Here is a 22,113-nt window from a genome sequence, read left to right on the forward strand (position 1 = left end):
TCCAGTAGTCATGCAATAGAAAGAAATCTTCACTGTATTGAATTTGAGAGGAGAGAGATGAGAACTCATCAACAGGTGTGCAGTTTCATCACTCTCCTGCTGGAGGCGCTGTTGCGCTCTGTGTTTCTACTCGTCTCCTCCTCTTCCTCCTGCAGGGCCTTTCAAAATCGCCCCGACCGGCCCATTATAACTGAACACACAATATAACGCACTGATGCGAACGCTCACATCCGCAGCACGCACATTCACAGCTTCATCTCCGGCATTAGATCCAAACACAAACATAGCGGGTCAGTTTCAGAGCGAGCTCAAGATCAAACTAAATGGACTGAGAGTCGATAACGGAGAGAGAGCGCGAGCGCATCTGTGATACCGCACGGGTATGTCCTGAGATGTTTGACTTTTGATCATTCATGGCAAATCACATTCGTTTCACTCAGAAAAGTTTCATGAATTCACCAGCATTAATATTTAATTATGATTGCTTTGAATCTGGTTTGAGTTTGTGCCTGTGAACTGATTTTATCATTTGTGATTGGTAAATTCAAGAGTTTTTCAGAGAGTACTCATTGTCGTCATTGAGCCCGACACAATGTTTCTCCTGTAGTGAAAGCTATTAGTACCTCCTCTCATTATAAACAGTCAGCTTCAATGTGATGTTCCTAAAAAAATGTATTTGTGTAGGCTTTACAGAAGTTGCACTTTAAGTGTGTGATGGTGATAGTATGGATTTATAATGTTGCGTTGCTGTGTGTATGTGTTGCTAAGTGTCAGTGTTATGGACCGCTGACCTCGAACATCTGATATTGCAGAAGTGCGGCCATGTGATTAGGGAAGTAGTTTTGGTTTTCAACAGGTTGTGGAAGTGTTTCATAATGGTTGTGATGGTTTTGGGGTAGGGCAAAACTCAGAAAACGCATCAAACACCATGCACTGGAATTAGTCTTCTGTCTGCCCCTGAACTAAACCGTCTGTTCATTGAAATGCCTCTGAGATGTTCAATCTGCTCACAGACTCTCAGTCTTTCAGTCTCAGTGTCTCTCTTTGTCCTTGTGTGTCTCTGTGTCTCACCGCTGGACTCTATGATTTCTGAGGAGTGTGTTATCCAACAGTATGGCTTGTTATTTATTCTCTGCAATTGCTATTGATCACTAAAATTGACAAAAATGCCTCCGATATTTAACATTTAAAAGCATTCCTCAATTTTCTAATGTTATCTTACATTTGATATTTCTCCATATTCTGTTGACCTATGTTGACATAGGTTTAGTATCTCTGCAGACACTGTAGAGAGCTTTAGCTAAATATCTATATTTAAGTGATAAAATTCTGTCATTATTTACTCACCCTAATGTTGTTCCAAAACCATAAGTCTTTCTTCCTACCATGGAACACAAGAGGTGTTTGGTGGAATGTTAGCCTCAGACAGTCGCCATTCATTTAGGCTACTTTATCATTTTGCCATACAGTGAAAGTGAGTGGTGACTGAGACTGTCAATCTGTAACATTCTTCCTTGCATTGCCTTTTGTGTTCCACAGAAGAAAATCATACTGGTTTGGAACAATAAGATGTCAACAGTTGAGAGCTTTGCAGTGTAACAGGGACTGGACAGTTATTTAAGATATATTCAAGCACTGCATTTATTTGTTAAAAGGATAGTTCACCCAAAAATGAACATTCTCTCATTATGTACTTCTAAACCTCATACCATCCCAGATGTGTATGACTTTCTTTCTTTCTTTCTCTGAACACAAATTAAGATTTTTAGAAGAATATCTCAGCTCTGTAGGTCCATACAATACAAGTGGATTGTGGCCAGAACTTTCAAGGTCCAAAAAGCACATTAAGACAGCATAAAAGTAAATCCATATGACTCCAGTAGTCAAATCTATGTCTTCAGAAGTGGTACGATAGGTGTGTGGGTTAAAAAAATGATCTATAAACTCTCCTCCCTGCCCAGTAGGTGGCAGCTTGCACAAAGAATGAAAATCGCTAAAACAAAAGAAGAAGAATGTGGAAATGAAAATGGAGATTTATAGTAGACTTGCCGCGGTATCATAATTTTCACGCTGGTGTGGTGTCCACGTTCAACCAGTATTGCTGCTGGTTGGACGCTAGGTGGTAATTTTCGTTAAGCAGTAGCCTACACAATAATGCAAGGCAGCTTGATTTCAAACTTTGAACTTTTTTGTATTTAACTAAAATTTCAAATGAAATGGAAAAAACTGAAGTGCAATTAAAATGTATGTTGTTCAACAGTTGTGAAGGGCAACATCTCTTTGGCAACGAACCAATTTCATCTGTGCATTCTCACCATTATGGGCTACCGGTCGGGTATTTTGTTGTCAGGGCAAATGCATCACTTATTGTGGGTTGTTGCAGGTTTAATGTTGGTGTTTTATTACCTTTCATCCCAGGACCCAGTTTAGCTGCTTTGGAAGAGTAATGACTTTGAATGTGTGAATAAATTCGATTTGTTCCCTCCTAGGGCTGGGCGATATGCAAGAAATATGTTCACATTATTTTTAATAAAATATATATATGTATATATCACAATATCCAATTACATCATCAACCTCCCTGCTGAGGGATCGGTGAATGTTCTTGCTTTAATGATGTTGCGTTAAATTAAATTCATTTATTTAAAAAATGAAAAACTTAAACCAAAGACATTTCTAAATTCAAATTGCACTTCAAATGAAATGAAAAAGCAATTAAAATAACGAAGTGGTAAAAAAAAACATATATAACCACCTTTCCATTTACCGTCAGGCAAGTATCAGTCTATGACAACAGGCAGAAAATTACTAATACAAATTAAGATCTAAAAATAATTATAAATGTAAACATAATAATTATAATGATAATAATCACTAAAATATAAATCATGGTTCGAGATGAACATTTTTTTGTATTATTTTATGATTTAATCACTGATGTATAGGCTATATATAAAGTGACCCTGCAGAGTTGCGCTCACAACGAACTGCTCTGTGGAAATAAAGCAAACTGATCTCAGATCACCTTCTGAGCTGAGATGGTCTGAGGTCATTTGCAGTATTCTCATAGATGATACTATTCTTGCAAAAAAAATAAAAAAAAATAAATTCAGATGACCGAAACAAAGAGAGTGAGAACCCTTCACATTTGCATGTTCCACGAGACTGCACGCCTCTGAACAAACAGCACGTCAGACATGCACATAGCTTTTCTGTCATCTGTTCTTAAAAATATAATAAAGTGAGTTTCTTCAAGCACGTGTCTGTGTGTCTAACAGCATTTCTTGTGTCATTCCGAATCCGAGACGTCTTACAATTACCCACCATGCACATTATATTCGCTAACTGCAATTAAACGTCTTCTGTCAGTGCACGTACTTTGCTGGTGTAATTTGATACGTTGGTAAAGAACATCTGACTTTCAATGCGTTATTTAGGTTCATTTATCATGGGTCACAAACTTCATTAGGTAACTATATTTAAGGGTGTGTTCACACTTGTAGTTCGGTTCTCTTGGTCCGGACCAAAAAATAAAATGATACATTCGCTTAGTGTTCACACTGGCATTTTTAACACTGAACCTATAGATACAAAACAAAAGGCATAACGATAAGGTCACAACCCGATTGGACAGCTTTTATGACATATATTTTGCGACAGAACTTGCCGAACATCCAAAACAATGCTGGCTGCTGGGCTAAATGCACTCGTTGGATGTATATATGGTGGTATTTTTACCAGCTGAGAACAAAAGAGGAGTTAATAAAATGCGTAAGGATTCAAAACAGCGCCGGGAATTCCTTCATTGTACACACAAATGAAGATATGCTGCAAGGACGGCTGACGGCGGTTCCGACACCTGTACCGAACTATAATGGGCAACATAGCTCCTATGATGAGAAGAACCAGGTATGCTTGAGGTCAGTATTAGACAAATTACTTCCTGTTTTTGGTCCGTTTAGACGTCTTTTGGTCCATGCTGCATTCATATATCAATCGAACCACACCAGAGTTCATTTGGAAGTGGACCGAGACCCACTATTCAGGCGGTCTCGGTCCACTTGTTTGGTGTGCACCAAGATTCGGGTGGCAGCGTTCACACTTGTTCAAATTAACCACACTAACAGAGCAATAGCACCAGAGTTCGTTTTAATCGAACCAAACCTGCCAAGTGTGAATACACCCTAAGGCTTTTCTATTTGTTAGGCTATTGTATTGATATTGTAAGTTCCATTCATAATGTTTCCACCGGTATAAAATTTCACACCGGTGTTGTCCCTTGTACCGAGTAAAACCAGTAACACCGTACACCGTGACAACCCTAATTTATACTTGATATGTTGTTCACCCACACCTATCATATCGCTTCTGAAAACGTTGATTTAACCACCGGATTCATATGGATTACTTTTAATGTGCTTTTTAGACCTTGAAAGTTTTGGTCACCATTCACTTGCGTTATATGGACCTACTGAGCTGAGATATTCTTCTAAAAATCTTCGTTGTGTTCAGCAGAATAAAGTCATACACATGAGGGTGAGTAAATGATGAGAGAATTTTCATTTTTGGGTGAACTATACCTTTTAAATGCACTTTTTTATTTTATTTTTTTACCCTGGATTCCCACAGTCATGGAAAATCTGGAATGAACCTGGTAAAAAGTCATGGAAACTTCTATAGTGAATATAGAATGAAGCCTGAAAATATTTCTATTGCCTTTAAATAGTTTTTTTGGGAGGGAATACAATAAAAATCCACAAATTACCTGAAAAGTCATGGAGATTCATTGGTGAAAAGGTTTGGGGACCCTGTTTACAGTTACTTTTGAATTTGATGTTGATTTGATTTTATAGGCGACCATTATTTGCTCACATTGAGAATTTATTTTAATGCATTGATTCAGTTCAAAAGTAATTAATTGAAATAAATTGATGATGCACTGTAAGTTTTTATGTGGCTAGAAATGAAATGCCTTTTATAATGGAAAAAACAATCAATTCCAAGGAGAAAATATTGCTCCATTCATTATCTGAGTGACTCTAGTTCTTTGTGTGTTCTCCTTGAATAGATAAACACCTGGCCACACTTAGACGTCCTTCTGAAGGACCGATGATGATGTCATTGACAAGAAGCAGATGGACATTAAACTCCTCCTTTCTTTTGTGTGTGCACCATCCACTGAATAATAATACATCAATACACGCTCACACTTATGGATGTTTGGAAGCTTTTATGATGTGCCCAAGCACCTTGGGACAAAAGAACCCTGCAGCAGTGTGTTTGTGTGTTCATGATTTTAGATTGTGTATCCTCACAATCATCTTTGCACCGGTCTACATTTAGACTGCAGATCTCATTCCTTCCTGAGCAGAGAGATTCTGTGTGTCTTAAATGGTGCTTTAGGCCTGTATGTGCTTTCTAAATTTGTGACTCCAACTTCCATAGTGAGCCTTACGCACTGTCATAAGCTTTTAAGGTTATTTAAGGGTTTCCACTGTCATGGAAAATGTAAATGTTATGGAATTTAAAAAGTGTTTTCCTGACCTACAAAAAAAAAAAAAAAAGGAAATTATTAAAATCTTAATTTCTATAGTGCTTATAAATTTTTCTAGTTATCCTCTTCCCCTAAAATATATTATGGGCTAGATATTGTAGTGCATAAAGTGAGTAAGAGTAAAACTTGCTTGCAAGCCATGGTGATGTCCGATATGTGAGAGAATCATTTTCTTGAGTAGGTTCTTTCCATTGAATTCAGCACAGATTAGTCAAGAGAATAAAATGCTTTTTAAAAAAACCTTATCCAGTAATCACTACTTACTGGAAAGGTCATTGAAAGCAAATTAATTGGTAAACAGTCTGAAAACCCCATTAATAGAGCTCTCAGGTTATGAAAGCTATGGTGCTTTAATGGCTTACCGCTAATACAACCTCTCTGGCAGAAGTGACAAAGTGTGTGTGCATGTGGAGCTCTTGCATTAGAGCTCGTAGTTTTCCTTGTCTGTTGTTTGGTGGCTCTTCTTGCAACCTGCCTCTGTGTTTTCAACAACAAGGAGTTTGAGTTGTTGTAAGTGTGAAGCTCGGCAATAATTCACTTTCTGTCTTTCTATAGGAAAGGCTGATGGATGGAGCGAGGGATCAGTATGAGGAACAATTGAAAGAGGTTTTTGAGAGTTTTGATGGCAGTGGTTTGGGCTCTCTGTGTCCTGAGGAACTGACCGATCTCTGCCGCACCCTTCAACTGGAGGAGAACACGCTGAAAACACTCGTACACACATTACTGCAGGACCAGCTCAGTGAACGGGTGAGAGATCACACACACACACTCTCTTGTTTATTAATTCACTCTCTCTTTCTGTTAAACAGGGGATATGCATGTACCAGGTTCCAGAGGGTATGCGAAAAATAATAGGATTTCGCTTTAAAGGTGCTGTAAGCAATTTTAACCGTTCTATTTACACGAGACTGAGTCGTTGGATTAGCCACGCCCCCTCTTTCCAAAACCCCGCACTCCAAAGATACCAAAAAAGCATTATTGAGACCGACATCGTGCAGAAACAGTTGTTAAAACCAACAGTAGCAAAATAGCACCCTCAACAGACAACTGTTATGAACAACATGGCTTAAAAATGTCAGTAAGTCTCAATAATTCGCTGCAGCTACAACACTATGAGAACGTGCAAAATGATTGACAGGTCAAAAGTGTCATTGTCCGCAGACACATTTTTGTTAGCAGTTTACAGGGTCTAGAGCTATCACAGAGACCGTTGAGATATCTTACAACACTTATTTCAGTAATATCTTTCAGGGAGTAGGACACTTTTTGCATACCTGTCCATGAAAAAAATCACTTACAGCACCTTTTAATATGTAAGTCAAATGTATGACTTAAAAATATAGATTTTCCCAGTAACCACGATCTTCATTTGAACGTTCACATTAACGATTCTTAAAATCCCTAGGTTAATCTTTTAATAAGCGAAGTTAAGCACCAAGATCCTTCCACTGCGTGTTGAGAATAAAAGTTCGAATTCACTCCCTTTAATATGCGCTCATAAACGTATCTCTTCGCATCACCCGAAAATGCTCATTCACTGACACTGGTTCAGATGACAAAAGCAAAACCCAGCGTGTGCATGACAGAGTCTGAATGACAGCTGGTGGAAATAATAGTTTTGAGATTTTAAACTTCAATAAATTAAACTTCAGCATTCAATTCGTTTTATATCTTTATGTATTGTATCTAATAATGCATTGGCAATGTACACTTAAGTTAATCTTGCCAATAAAGCTTGATAGTTGATAGTTCGCCCAAAAATGAAAGATTCTGTCATCATTTACTCAACGTCATGTCTTTCCAAACCCATATGACTTTCTTTCTTTAAGAGGAGAAGAAGAGAAATGTCAATCTTTAAAATTCTGCCCAATATCAATTGTGTTCCGCAGAAGAAAGTCATATAGGTTTGGAGTAAATGATGGCACAGTTTTTGGGTGAACTATCCCTTTAAACTTAAACTCAAAGCAAGCAGTATTTTGAGTATCATACTCTGTAGTTCTTGGATAGAAGTGGATAGAAACTGAATGAAGAATTGCTCTTATTATTGTGTTTCTTTTGCAGGTGGATTTTGAGCAGTTTAAAGATGCGCTGATTCTTGTGTTATCGAGCACAAACACCAATGATCCACAGGAATGTCCTGAACGACCAGGTACAACATCAACTTAATCAGCATCATAGTGTAGCCTAGTGGTTAAAGATCTGGACTGATACCCAAAGGTTTATTACCCTGCAAGGGTTAATTCATGAACAAGCACGAAAGACACCGCGCTGATCTTGTTTCAGTAAATGAAGAACTGTTATGTTATATTCGATTCTATTATAATCTTTTTGAGTGTCTGCCACTGTATTTTCTTGGGACAACTTCACTTACAACCGTACAAAAATCACATTTTATATTTTGTCTAATTAATGTGCTTGACAGTATTGTCCACTCTTACATAATCGTATAAGCAAGACGTTGGTTTGTTCTGCTGCTCTGCATTTAGAAATCCCAATAAAACAGATAAAAGTATTAAAAGTAAGACAGCGGGAGCTCAGAGAGTGAAGAGAGGCCAAGGTTGAGGTTAAATCTGGATTAAGGAAGATTATTCTGAGAACAGTGAGTGTGCAAAAAAGAATATTGTTATTTAAAACAAGCTCCTCGCTAATTTTAACAGCTCACAATTAAGTTTGACAGTGAAACTGTTCCAGGATTTTGTTAGAACAAAATTCTAGATCTTATACATTTTCTGAAGAAAATTTGAGGGGTGTTTGCCTGTGCAAACTTGCCAGCATGTTGCTAGAGTCTTGTGGGTGGTTACTAGGGCATTGCTACAGTGTGTGGTTGCTAAGGTGTTCTGAGTGTTGCTTTGCAATTGCTAATTGTTCTGGGTGGTTGGTTAAGTGTTACTTACTGGCCCAAGTCAAAAAAAACCACCCCAAGTCTCTAGAACATTCTGGTCCCTAGCCCCCCTTGCTTTAACAAGCACCACTAATCATTTTTTCTCTCTCTTTGTCTCTTGCTCTTTTACTTTTACTCTCTTTCTCTGTCTTTCTCTCCCTTTTTTCTTCTTGACATCCACATTAATCATTTTTATCTGTCTAAAAACATTCAGAACACACAATGCATGTGTTACCTTGGATCCACGATAAACAAAACAAGGCATTCGTCTTTCTTACATACTCTCCATAACATTTTAATCACCTGTTTCTGTGGTGAGCATGCAGTCATGGTTTGCAGATTCAGTTTCTAAGGACATTCCACACTTTTATCAAAATGTGTTACAGGCTTGATTGGTGCTAATATCCCATGAATTATCAAGCTGCACTTTTTTTTTTATTTATATATAACCAATATTATCCATAAGACTTGGTCTGTGGTCAAGCTTTAGTGCCATGATGTACAGCAGGCCTATTCAGAGATTTTTTTTCAATCTAGCCCACTTGCCTATGAAGTTGAATAGCCCTGATGTACAGATTCCTTCAGTTTTCCCAAACTCAAGGAATAAACCCTGGAGAACAAAATCATATTGGAATGGAAAAAGAAGCGCGTAACTTGTTCTGTGTTCAAATACTTCTCCAATCCCTGCTTAATTTGCAGAGACTACTATAAGCAAGTAATTTGCTGGTTAATTTCTCAAAAACTGTAAACACTGTGATTCTGTGGTGCTATAAAACTGGCTCTGTTTGTTTTGAGTGGCCCGTCCAGCCCAACACAACATTGCCGTGAGTTGGGGGTGGGACTATTTGTTGATTCGCAGACAGTGGGCATATTCGGAAAGCTGTTTGAAAACGATGTTTATTTTATTCGTTCGATGGCGCAGAAATTACACACTTTATCCTTAAAGGGGTCACGGCGTGAGGAATAAAATCTTGATCTTTTGAATCTACAATAAAAACATTCTGTAATTTTCAGAACTCAAAACTTCACAGCAATAAGAGCATTTGTTGAAACCAAGCTGCTAAAATGACTCGTTCTCTACTTCCTCCACATTGTGATGTCGAACTGTTGTAGGCATTTTCATCTGACCGCCTCCACAACAACACATCAACGCCTACTTTACCTTTAATCACTTCCGTAGCCCCACACAGTAGTGGTGAGCAGTGAGATGGCAGGTCAGTCATGAGCAGAGAGCCAATCATAACAGTGGGCGCGTACTGTCAAGTCTTAAAGGAGAAGCAGCACCAAAACTGAGCGTTTCTGACAGAGGGTCAGAATGAGGGTGGAAAATAATCATGTTTTTCAAATATGACTGTTTTTTTGTGCAAAAAACTACTAATATTAAAAGTGATCCTTAAGGAACATTTTAAAATGGAGAAATGAAAAAAAATCTTTTAAGGTTCTGTTCAGTGTCAGAAATTTGACCCCAACCAAACGCCAACAGCAGTGTCCACACGAAAAGGGGTTCAACATTGTGCTTCCTATGTTCTGAGCAGTTTCTCACTGGCTGTATTGTTTGCTTTGTTTCTGAGTTAAGCCTGTCAGGCCTATGTTTTTAAGAGACTTTGACTAGAACACTTTAATATTATTTACGAAAATTATTCAAAATGTACGACGAAGTGAAGTGGAGTGTATGCAGAATAATTATAGTCTTGTTTTTTGAGCCCTTATTAGATTTGTTTTTTTTTTTTTTTTTTTGCATGTGTAAAAAAATATAGACAAAGATATATAGGTTAAAATTATAGATATATAGCCCTTGGACAGTATATCAAAGATAGACAGATACAATAATCAAAGTCCTTTAATCTCTCCCTTAGATTCCCCAGAGGTCCAGCCGCGCTTTGTGAAGGGCAGTAAACGTTATGGCCGCCGCTCTGCTCCAGAGTTCATACACACACACACAGATCCATACACACAGGCTGAAGATGAGAAGGATGAAGATGCTCAAGACACTGAGAGGACTGTACCCAGGAAACGTGAGGTAACAAACATATACACATTCTTCTCTTTTGTTGGCATTTATGGAGTCATGGGTATTTGAACACAAAGATAATGCTGAAGGTTAAAAAAAAAAATTCCTTTAGAAACAATGCAAATTATTTCACCCACAAATTCTAAACCAGCTCAGACAAACTCTGCCTGGTCTGAGAGATCAGAAACAGACAATCCAAGTGTATGTGTGTGTGTGTGTGTGTTTGCACTCTGCTCTGACAGCAGTTTAGTGTGTCACCGAGTTAATGAGATTTCAGAGTCGCAGAAGAAACATCCCACTGGCTTTAAAGAGCTCACACCATTGGCCAATTAGTGCTTGTGATGAAAAGATTTTTTTTTATAGAATTCATGCATGCTTGAGCTTTGTGTGTGACTCTGGCCACACTCTCCAGCAGGTGCACATTAATACAAACACACTGCTGCACAAAGCTCACTCTGATAGTCTGATGTGTGAACAATCCTCTGGTTCTACGACAGCAGATGTGTGTTTGGGGGGCAGGGGGGCCTCTATTGATGAACAATGACCTCTGCCCACCCCCTAAATTCCATTGCTCCTATTCTCCATCTGCTTCCTGCACCCCAAGAAATTGACTGTGGAGATTCAATGTCCACACATGAAAGCACACATACACACACTCCAGCCCGATCTAGACAAAACATTATGGAAATAGTTGATCGAGTTGTTTTTAGTTTCACAACCTTCTGGCTAGTGTTACTTTTAAGAACACTGGTTGAATAGTTCTACACAAAAATAAAAATTCGATCATCATTTACTTATTCAGTTCAAACTTTCTTCTGTGGAATTCAAAAGTAGAAAGGTTTAGGTCATATTTCCATGCAGTTATAATGAATGGGGACTGGACTGTTCCATTAAAATTGTACTTTTATTGATATCGAGGTTATAAGTAACTTGTACTGTTAAAGTTGATGTGTGTATTTTCTGCAACTAGAGTCACTAATGAAATGGCAAATATAATCACTGTTTTTTTTTAAACCAATTCCAAAAAAACTCCCCCTGTCTTCCATTGTTTGTACAAACAGAGTTCCCTCCCAAACTCGCACCACAGTGTTACACTGTGAGTGTTACACAGAGTGTGTCTGGCGACTCAAAGTTGAAAGTTTGAAAGGTTTAATTTAATGCAACTCAACGAAGTCTGAAAGTTTTAAAAGTGAAATTTAATGTAAATATAAGAACTTCTATTTACCAGCAATACAACCCATTTGTGATCATATTTGTCAACAGCTATGGCCAGTTGTGCAGCCCACCAATAACGTTAGTGTATCCAGCAATAGGTACGGCCACTATGACCAGAAATGCAGCCGCTTATGATCTCCAGCGATAGAATCGCTATATGTGTGAAGTGTCTTCTCAGCGTCAGTGTAGCACAGCTTTTTGTGGACATCTGTCGCTCACACTTTTGCTCAATACTGCCCCCTGCTGGATGATTTGATTGTCATAAAGTGTATTTTTGTGTGTTTTAGCGCTGGAACGCTGACGTTAGCATTTCTGAAGAGTTTGAGGCAGAAGGTGAGTTCATACTTGAGGTACTCTCAGGACCTCCAAACGACCTCTCTTTATTGCCTGAGATTCACACCTGTATTTGTTTGTGTGTGTGTGTGTGTGCAGGTCAGCTGCACCTTTGGAACCCTGATGAACCCAGCACACCATGTAGCAATGCAATGCCACTCTGTGACTTGGAGGAGCGTTTCCAGAACGCTTGCCGTGAACTCTCTCTACCAATGAATGGCATGGCCACACTGCAACAGCTACACACACTCTGCCAGCACACAGGCATAGAGGTACACAAACACTTGCATGCTCAGGATTTTTAGATAAATGTATTCATACTTTGATGACATTATGGAGGAGGACAACATCCCCCAGTATTCAGAAAACTGGTCAATTAGTATTGTTCTATTCAATCACCAAGATTCGTCCCTTCTGATCTTGAATATTTGGTTACATCCTTTAATTAACATAGTTCTTTTGTATGTGTTTGTATGTTCTCAGGTGGGTGAGGATCTGTTCCAGTGTGCTGATGAAAGCATGATGGACATGCAGGAGTTTGTGTCGTACATTATAAACCACAGCAAACCACCCACACCATCAGCTTCTACACCCTACAGACAATTAAAGAGACTCCACTTAACTCAGGTAACACACCCACAAATAGGCGGTACACTAAATATGCCTAAATATGATTGTATAACCTCTCTTTCTCAATCCTTCTCTCTCTATTTCAAGTTTGATGAAACTGGCCGTAGGATCTCATGTGCATTGAGCAGTACAATCGGTCTGCAGCTGTTTTCAGTTTTGGATGATGGATCAGGTCATGCTCCTACTGAAATTCTGCTCTACAGATGGATGGAAGAGGGAGTCGACAATAGCTCTGAGATCCTGCAGGTCACACACACAACTGCACAAAGCATCTACACAACCTTTAATCTGGGATATTTTTAACAAGCTTTTGTGCCTGTCTGTCTGTCTGTAGGCTCTGGATTTTAACCTGGAAGGCAAAGTGAATCTGTCTGAGCTGACTCTTGCTCTAGAGAATGAACTGCTGAGCTCTAAGAACGCAGTCCACCAGGCAGCGTTAGTGAGCTTTAAGGCAGAAATCAGACATCTGCTGTGAGTCCATGAATCTGAAATTTAGCTAATTCCAACTCAATCAAGCTCAGTCTAGATTTATCTAGAGCACTCAAAGTCCATCTCCAGATCATTCCAGCTAATTATTTAGACTCGGTCTAGATCCGTTGACACAGCCTATAATAAAACATTTTTAAAAAAAAGAGTTGAATTTATAAGTTCAACTTTATTTTATGGCTGATCATTTCTGTTTGTTAGCTCACTAATATCGCAGACTGTTTTGAGAGGCAGAAGCTGTGATGGCAGTTCAAATATGATTAATTGTGCATCCCTATATAACGTGCTTTTTTTTTTTCTGAAATGTTCTGCGGACCCCCTTGCAGCCCCCTGGGGGTCCACGGACCCCAGTTTGAAAACCCCTGCTCTAGATCACTCCAGCTCATCATTCCGACTCACTCCAGATCACTCTAGCTCATCATTCCGACTCTAGATCACGTCATTCATCATTCCGACTCACTCTAGCTCACTCTAGCTCATCATTCCGACTCACTCCGGATCACTCTAGCTCATCATTCTGACTCACTCTAGCTCATCATTCCGACTCACTCTAGATCACTCTAGCTCATCATTCCGACTCACTCTGGATCACTCTAGCTCATCATTCCGACTCACTCCGGATCACTCTAGCTCATCATTCCGACTCACTCCGGATCACTCTAGCTCATCATTCCGACTCACACTAGCTCATCATTCCGACTCACACTAGCTCATCATTCCGACTCACTCCAGATCACTCTAGCTCATCATTCCGACTCTAGATCACGCCACTTCATCATTCCGACTCGCGCTAGCTCACCATTCCGACTCGCGTTAGCTCACCATTCCGACTCACTCCAGATCGCGCTAGCTCACCATTCCTACTCGCGCTAGCTCGCGCTAGCTCACCATTCCGACTCACGCTAGCTCGCGCTAGCTCACCATTCCGACTCGCGCTAGCTCACCATTCCGACTCGCGCTAGCTCACCATTCCGACTCGCGCTAGCTCACCATTCCGACTCACTCCGGATCACTCTAGCTCATCATTCCGACTCTAGATCACGTCATTCATCATTCCGACTCACTCTAGACCATTCCGACTCGCGCTAGCTCGCGCTAGCTCACCATTCCGACTCGCGCTAGCTCGCGCTAGCTCACCATTCCGACTCGCGCTAGCTCACCATTCCGACTCGCGCTAGCTCGCGCTAGCTCACCATTCCGACTCGCGCTAGCTCGCGCTAGCTCACCATTCCGACTCGCGCTAGCTCGCGCTAGCTCACCATTCCGACTCGCGCTAGCTCGCGCTAGCTCACCATTCCGACTCCCTCCAGATCGCGCTAGCTCACCATTCCGACTCACGCTAGCTCGCGCTAGCTCACCATTCCGACTCACGCTAGCTCGCGCTAGCTCACCATTCCGACTCGCGCTAGCTCACCATTCCGACTCTAGATCACGTCATTCATCATTCCGACTCACTCTAGACCATTCCGACTCACGCTAGCTCACGCTAGCTCACCATTCCGACTCGCGCTAGCTCGCGCTAGCTCACCATTCCGACTCGCGCTAGCTCACCATTCCGACTCGCGCTAGCTCGCGCTAGCTCACCATTCCGACTCGCGCTAGCTCACCATTCCGACTCGCGCTAGCTCGCGCTAGCTCACCATTCCGACTCGCGCTAGCTCGCCATTCCGACTCGCGCTAGCTCGCCATTCCGACTCGCGCTAGCTCGCGCTAGCTCACCATTCCGACTCGCGCTAGCTCGCGCTAGCTCACCATTCCGACTCGCTCTAGCTCGCGCTAGCTCACCATTCCGACTCGCACTAGCTCGCGCTAGCTCACCATTCCGACCCGCGCTAGCTCACCATTCCGACCCGCGTTAGCTCACCATTCCGACCCGCGTTAGCTCACCATTCCGACCCGCGCTAGCTCACCATTCCGACCCGCGCTAGCTCACCATTCCGACCCGCGCTAGCTCACCATTCCGACCCGCGCTAGCTCACCATTCCGACCCGCGTTAGCTCACCATTCCGACCCGCGTTAGCTCACCATTCCAACTCGCGTTAGCTCACCATTCCGACTCACTCCGGATCACTCTAGCTCATCATTCCGACTCTAGATCACGTCATTCATCATTCCGACTCACTCTAGCTCACCATTCCGACTCGCACTAGCTCGCGCTAGCTCACCATTCCGACCCGCGCTAGCTCACCATTCCGACCCGCGCTAGCTCACCATTCCGACTCGCGTTAGTTCACCATTCCGACTCACTCCGGATCGCGCTAGCTCACCATTCCGACTCACTCCGGATCGCGCTAGCTCACCATTCCGACTCGCGCTAGCTCACCATTCCGACTCGCGCTAGCTCACCATTCCGACTCGCACTAGCTCGCGCTAGCTCACCATTCCGACCCGCGCTAGCTCACCATTCCGACTCGCGTTAGTTCACCATTCCGACTCACTCCGGATCGCGCTAGCTCACCATTCCGACTCACTCCGGATCGCGCTAGCTCACCATTCCGACTCGCGCTAGCTCACCATTCCGACTCGCGCTAGCTCACCGTTCCGACTCGCGCTAGCTCGCGCTAGCTCGCCATTCTGACTCGCACTAGCTCGCGCTAGCTCACCATTCCGACCCGCGCTAGCTCACCATTCCGACCCGCGCTAGCTCACCATTCCGACTCACTCCGGATCGCGCTAGCTCGCCATTCCGACTCGCGCTAGCTCACCATTCCGACTCGCGCTAGCTCACCATTCCGACTCGCCCTAGCTCACCATTCCGACTCGCCCTAGCTCACCATTCCGACTCGCGCTAGCTCACCATTCCGACTCACTCCGGATCGCGCTAGCTCACCATTCCGACTCACTCCGGATCGCGCTAGCTCACCATTCCGACTCACTCCGGATCGCGCTAGCTCACCATTCCGACTCACTCCGGATCACTCTAGCTCACCATTCCGACTCACTCCGGATCACTCTAGCTCATCATTCCGACTCACACTAGCTCATCATTCCAACTCACTCGATCGCTCCAGCTCATCATTCCAACTCATTCCAGATCGTTATTCCAATTCGCTCTTGATCACTCCATTTCATCATTCCGTCTCACTCTAGATCACTCTAGCTCATCATTCCGACTCACTCTAGATCACTCTAGCTCATCATTCCGACTCACTGTAGATCACTCCAGCTCATCATTCCGACTCACTCCAGATCATTATTCCGATTTGCTCTAGATCACTCCATTTCATAATTCCGTCTCTCTAGATCACTCCATTTCATAATTCCATTTCACTCACTCAAATTAACTCCAGCTCATCAATCCTACTAACTTCTAGATCACTCCAGCTCAATATTCCAACTCAGACTAAGTTCCTCCAGCTTATCATTCCGACTCACTCCAGCTAATTTTTTTAACTCACTCCAGCTCATTATTCCGACTTACTCCAGATGACTCCAGCTAATTATTCTGACTCACTCCAGTGCAGTGTTCCGACTTACTCCAGATCACTCCAGCACGTTATTCCTACTCACTCCAGCTCATTTTTCCGACTCACTCTAGATCACTCCAGCTCATTATTCCGACTGACTCCAGCTCACATCAGTTCTGCTCATTATTCTGACTCACTACAGGTCCTTATTCTAACTCAATTCAGATCACTCCAGTCACTCATCACTCATTATTCTCACTCTAGATCATTCTACAACCACCAGAGTTCCGTTTTGCTGCTAATGTCACCATTCTTTGTTTGTCAGTGAGTGTCTTGACCTGGAAAGACGTGAGAAGGAGAGAATTCGCTCTGATCTAGACAAAGCAGAGAAGCTCAAGTCTCAGCTGGCATCTGAAGTGGATGACCACCATGCTGCTATTGAGCGCAATAATGAACTCAATCTCAGGTAAACTTTCACTTTTAATAAGCTACACCTTTTTCCTAATTTATAATTAAACCCATATGAACCTGTTACCTTGGGTGACCTCTCACCTCTTTATGATTTTTATGATATTTTATTTCATTTTAGCTCTAGTAGATTTAAAAAACCTCACTCATCTCTTTCCTGAATCTCATTTGTGATGTGACCTTTTCCTCAATGTCTGTGTTCACCTGCATAGACTTGCTGCATAAACACTTGTTCTGTGGACATTGATGGTCTGCGGTAGGGCTGCACAATTAATCAAATAAATAATTGAGATTTTACAGTTGCCACAATTAACTAATTTTGAGAAGTGTCAATTATAGCAGTCAATGTAGGTCTACTCATGTTGTCAATTTTCTATTTAACTTATATTGTTGCAGCGGCAGAGTATTGTAACCAAGTCCGTTGCTCGTCTCTGTGTATAATTTAAACACTATTTGAATAACAGCATTGTTCTTTATGCTACTGAGATGCCCAGTGTAAAGTTGACCATTTAAAATTCTTAAAGTTCTCAGCTTGTTTTGCATGTGTAGCCTATATAAAAATGGCATGCAGTTGATCCACCCAAAATAAGTATTTTAAAATTAATCTAGGGAAAATATAAAGGAAAATAATCAACAATTAAAAGTTTTGTCATAATTGTGCTGCCCTAGTCTGCGCTTGTGTGTGGGCATGAGCATGTGTATACATATGAGTGTCATGTGCATGTGTGTGTGTGCTCATGCATGCAATTATGTGCAGGAAGTTGGAGCAGGAATATAAAGAGAGTATGACAGCTCTGAGGGCAGAGCTAAGTAAAGAGGTGGAGCTTGTGCAGCAACAGTCCAATCAGCAACGAGAAGAGCTGGAACAGGAAATTGGGAAGATGAGAGATGATGAAAATGTCCTACGAGAACACCTAACGCTCACCATTAAAGTAATCAGAACTTGGCACTGAATATTTTGATTCGTTGCAATGCAGAGGTGGCTTCACCGTAAATGGTGATTTGTCTGCCTGAATAATTGTTGGGAGCTTTGGAAAAGCACTTATTAAACCTTAAAGTTTAATATATTTAAAAACTATTTTACTTGTTGCGTGCTCAGCATGTATTGTATATTATTCCTGAAACCTGGCACATTGCCATTATTCTGTTTTAGAAAATTGTTTGTTTAGAAATTATTTTTTTTTTTGTTTATGTCTGAACTTTTTATTGTGTAGGAGAACGGTCGTCTGGAAACTGAACTTCTCGAGAGCACAGAGAAACTGGTGGAGGCTGAAAACCAGATTAACAAACTACAGAAAAACCTGGATGGAGTTTTGAAAGAGAGGGTACTGACATCAGTACAGACCTGCAAATCAGCACTGACATAATGAGAAATATGCATAAATACAAACTGACATCAGCCTAAGCATATTCAACTATGACTTGAGCACAACGCCCATCCATGCTAACATTACACACTCTGCTCAACTGACATAATTATAGACCCATCCGATCAGGTTTATAGCTTGTGTGTTGTTTTAAAGCTTAACTGACATTGTATTGTATATTTAGCAATGTTTGTTTTTTCTTTGTACTTTTGTGGGTTCGTTAAATTTTGTGTGTGTGTGTGTGTGTGTGTGTGTGTATATATGTATGTAGTTTGGCGATTTGGATCTAGACAGTGCTGAGTTTTACCAGCAAGAGGACCGTCTGAGACAGCTACGTAGGAACTATGAGGAGCAGTGTAGGGTCAGCAACCTCTCTGTCTGTTTTTATATTTCTAGTTCCTTGTGTGTATCTCACTCTTACACTGAATCTCACATCCATGTCTGCCTGTGTACATTGTAGGAGTTGCAGGATCGTATAGATGAGTTGGAAACTCAGTTGGAGGAATATCAAACTTTAGGCAGCATCCCCTCAACCCGTCCTGAACAGAGTCTTTCTGAGGAACTGGCCAGAAAGAGCCCAGACCCAAGTAACAAAAAATGCCCACACACACAACGATGACACTAAATAGGTCTTACTGTTGTGGTGCATCATCTGCCACATGTACTCAGGAGTGCTATTTTGTTGTCTATGTTTAGGTTCTCAGAAGCGGCAGACATTAAACATGACTTTGGAGACGGAGATGCTACTGGAGCAGCACCAAAGAGAGATAGAAAACATCAGGGCCATGGTAAGCTACACAAACACACACAGGAAAAATAAAGTAAAATGAACCATAGAGAAACCTTATAATATTTATGATATATATGGATGCTTGCAGGGTTTTCATATCTTTCCTTATACAAAACTGTCTACAGTATATCCAACCAACCTGCACAGAATGAAACCAAATAAGGGGCCTTGTCACTGTGTTGGCTTTCAGAACAGTCTTAAGGGGAATAAAATGTTAATAAAACTCTGACCCCTCTGCAGATACAAGAAGAACAACACAGTGCAGAGGAGGCGAGGAGTTGTCTTTCCCTGCAGCACCAACAGGAGGTGCAGATTTTGAGGGAGGAGATGGCAAGAGAGCTAGAACGAGCAAACAGGCTGCAGCAGGAAGTGTCTGCCCTCCACACTCTCCACCAGCAGGAGCTCAGCTCTCTCATGCAAGAGGTGCAGGACACTAGGAGCCGTGCAGAGCAGCTGAAGGAGCAGGTGGGAGTTCTGGAGGAGAAACGGACTGCTTATGAGGAGCAGAGCAAAGCGCATGCAGAGGAGATCAGCCTGATGGAATTTAAGCACCAGAAGGCGCTAGAGGCAAGTCTGCAGCAGCAGAGAGAAAGACTGCAGGAAGAGAGGGAAAAGGAGGAGAGGAGGCTCACGGAGCAGTGGAAACAAGCGCTGGAACATTTGCAGAGGAGCCATGAGGAGGTTCTAAGTGCTCAGCTTGAGGAGGTTCAGCAGAAAACCAAACGGGAGTGTGTTGAGCTGGAAAAGAGGCTAAGGGAGGAGTGGGAACAGGAAAGGCAGAAGTTAGAGGAGGTCAGTAAGGAGGCGCTGCAGGCCGTACTGGAGGAGAGGAGAGAGAGAGAGAGGAAGCTTAGGCAGCAGTGGGATGAGGAGCGTGCTTTATTGGAGAAGAAGCATCATGCTATTCTCCTACAGCATTTAGAGGAGGAGCGGGAATGCTTCCGTGCACAGCAGGAGGAGACCAAGAGCATCATGATGGAGCACTGGTGTACAGAGAGAGCTCAGCTGGAGAAACAAAGTGAGGAGGCACTGCAGGCCAGTTTGAAGCAGGAAAGAGAGCGACTGCAAGCAGAGAGAGAAGAGCAAGAGAGGAGGTGGCAGCAGGTACTAAATGAAGAGCAAAACCGGATGGAGGAGGCACACAGGGAGGCCATGCAGGAGCTAAGTGCCAAACACAGTAAAGAGAGAGAGAGACTCAGCAGCCTTCTGGAAAAATTGCGCACTGACATTGCAGAAGAGAGGTAAGTCATGCACTCATTTGTTTATATATCATGGTGTGGACCTCCCATTGACTTCTTAAATTTCAGATTAAAAACTTGTTTTCCAATATTAGGCTACCTAGAATTACTATAGACTAACCGTATCCTAAATTCTTGCTATGTTTACATGTAAAAAAATATTAATTTAGTCTCTTTACAAAGCTGTTTCTCTTGTGGGTACCTCAAGCTAGATCCTCAATTTAGTTTTTTCTATCTTTTAGAAATTTGGTTCATATAAAGGTAGCAAAACCAAGCAAACACTTGCACACAGCAAGTGCAAGACAAAGACTGGCTTCTAAAACTTTTCTTGCCCGTGTATGTTTGAATTTACCACTTAACCCTGACCTGTCATTTTGAAACATGCAAAACACGTATTCATCTCAACTATTTTTTAAATGTTCCATATGCATTGGTGAGTATTTCTTTCAGGTAATGTTGGAAGTTGTCGTTGTTGATTGTCCGCACACAGGAGAGAGCTGGAGAAACAATTCTCTCACCGACTCGAAGAGGTGGAGTCTCGTTTCTGTGGTGACCAGGAGGTGGTGTCACAACGTTTTCAGGCAGATGTATGTCAACTGGAACAGCACTACCAAAGAGAGATTGCAGCACTTGCCCAACAGCATGCTGCAGACCGCACCCACTGGGAGGAGGAGTCAGATGCTGCCGTCCAGGAGGCAGAGCAGCAGCGGAAGCTGTTGAAGGAGATGCTGGATCTAGAAAGGGAAGAGGACAAAAAGAAGCGTCAGCGCCTTGAACTTGCACATGCACAAGTTATTAAAGCTTTGACAGACAAGAACCAGCATCTTCAGGCTGAGCTGGAGACTTTCAGCTGTGCTGCTCAAACCAAAGAGATTGAGATTACCCGGCAACTCGGTGATCTGTACAACCACCTGCAGAAGAGCATGGAGGCCAAAGACCTGCTGCTGGTACAAGCTGAGAACAATACAACTGTGCTGGAGGTGATGCTACAACACGCCATGGAAGACTTTGTCCAGGAGAGGGCAGAGCTACAGAAGAGACTATCTGAGAGCGTAGAGCTGAAAAGCAGAAACCATCAAATAGCTGAAGACTGGGAGGAGAAACTAAAGGAGAGCATCTCCTTGATGGTGGCAATGAAGGAGGATAGAGTGGCTCTGCTTGCTGAAAGAGACACACTCCAGTTAACAGTGATGCAGTTGGAAGAAATTATGTTGCTATTGACAGGAACCACTGGAAAACCTTGCGTTGAGTCCATTGTGGAAATCTCTGCAGAGCCAAACAAAAAAGACTGTAACGAAACTTGCAGAGAATTAACTTTAGAACCCTTTGGTGAACCCATCCAAGAAACCTCCACAGGACTGACTAATGAAGCCAATCCAAAGCCCCTCAGAAGTGTAAACAGAGCAACAGACAGACCCAAGTCAAATCATACACAAAAAGAGAAAGGAGAACACTTGTACACTAATGAGAGTGATGAGGCCAGATTTGATGAAGAGGAAGTGGGTATAGTGGATGAAGTTGATTCAGAGCTTGACGGCAGCACACAGCTACACAGACACCCAGAGGTGGAAGTTACAGAAGTTACTACTTCAGATTCTTGTGCAGAAGATAAAGCTCTAGTAAGAGTAGACACAGCCGACAAAGAATATACCAGCAGTGGGGAAAAAAGTTCTGATCTTCCCAGTATTAAAAAAGAGGTGGTATTGACTCAAATTACGTGCAGCATGTCAGCT

The 22,113-nt window shown here is 42.1% G+C and overlaps 1 protein-coding gene and 1 long non-coding RNA gene across 6 annotated transcripts in view; one reads left to right on the forward strand and one right to left on the reverse strand.

Annotated features, from left to right (window-relative positions):
- Positions 1–22,113, reverse strand: part of LOC127411678 (uncharacterized) — a 124,114-nt gene that overhangs the window by 84,361 nt on the left and 17,640 nt on the right. The window lies entirely within an intron of this gene.
- nin (ninein (GSK3B interacting protein)) overlaps positions 216–22,113 on the forward strand; it is a 31,934-nt gene continuing 10,036 nt past the window's right edge. For 3 of the 5 annotated variants that reach the window (XM_051647331.1, XM_051647328.1, XM_051647332.1), the window contains exons 1-16: positions 5,121–5,162; positions 6,110–6,301; positions 7,616–7,703; positions 10,292–10,455; positions 11,949–11,994; positions 12,094–12,266; positions 12,478–12,621; positions 12,712–12,870; positions 12,959–13,095; positions 16,843–16,983; positions 17,743–17,917; positions 18,200–18,310; positions 18,624–18,713; positions 18,813–18,939; positions 19,049–19,140; positions 19,383–20,383. In XM_051647331.1, the coding sequence (XP_051503291.1) occupies positions 5,136–5,162; positions 6,110–6,301; positions 7,616–7,703; positions 10,292–10,455; positions 11,949–11,994; positions 12,094–12,266; positions 12,478–12,621; positions 12,712–12,870; positions 12,959–13,095; positions 16,843–16,983; positions 17,743–17,917; positions 18,200–18,310; positions 18,624–18,713; positions 18,813–18,939; positions 19,049–19,140; positions 19,383–20,383 (2,867 nt within the window). In that variant the 5' untranslated portion in view covers positions 5,121–5,135. Of the gene's footprint in view, positions 381–2,612; positions 3,921–5,120; positions 5,163–6,109; positions 6,302–7,615; positions 7,704–10,291; positions 10,456–11,948; positions 11,995–12,093; positions 12,267–12,477; positions 12,622–12,711; positions 12,871–12,958; positions 13,096–16,842; positions 16,984–17,742; positions 17,918–18,199; positions 18,311–18,623; positions 18,714–18,812; positions 18,940–19,048; positions 19,141–19,382; positions 20,384–22,113 lie in introns of those variants that run through there. The other 2 variants (XM_051647330.1, XM_051647329.1) reach the window with 2 other exon arrangements.

Source organism: Myxocyprinus asiaticus, chromosome 21, assembly GCF_019703515.2.
Source record: "Myxocyprinus asiaticus isolate MX2 ecotype Aquarium Trade chromosome 21, UBuf_Myxa_2, whole genome shotgun sequence".
Lineage (NCBI taxonomy): Eukaryota > Metazoa > Chordata > Actinopteri > Cypriniformes > Catostomidae > Myxocyprinus > Myxocyprinus asiaticus.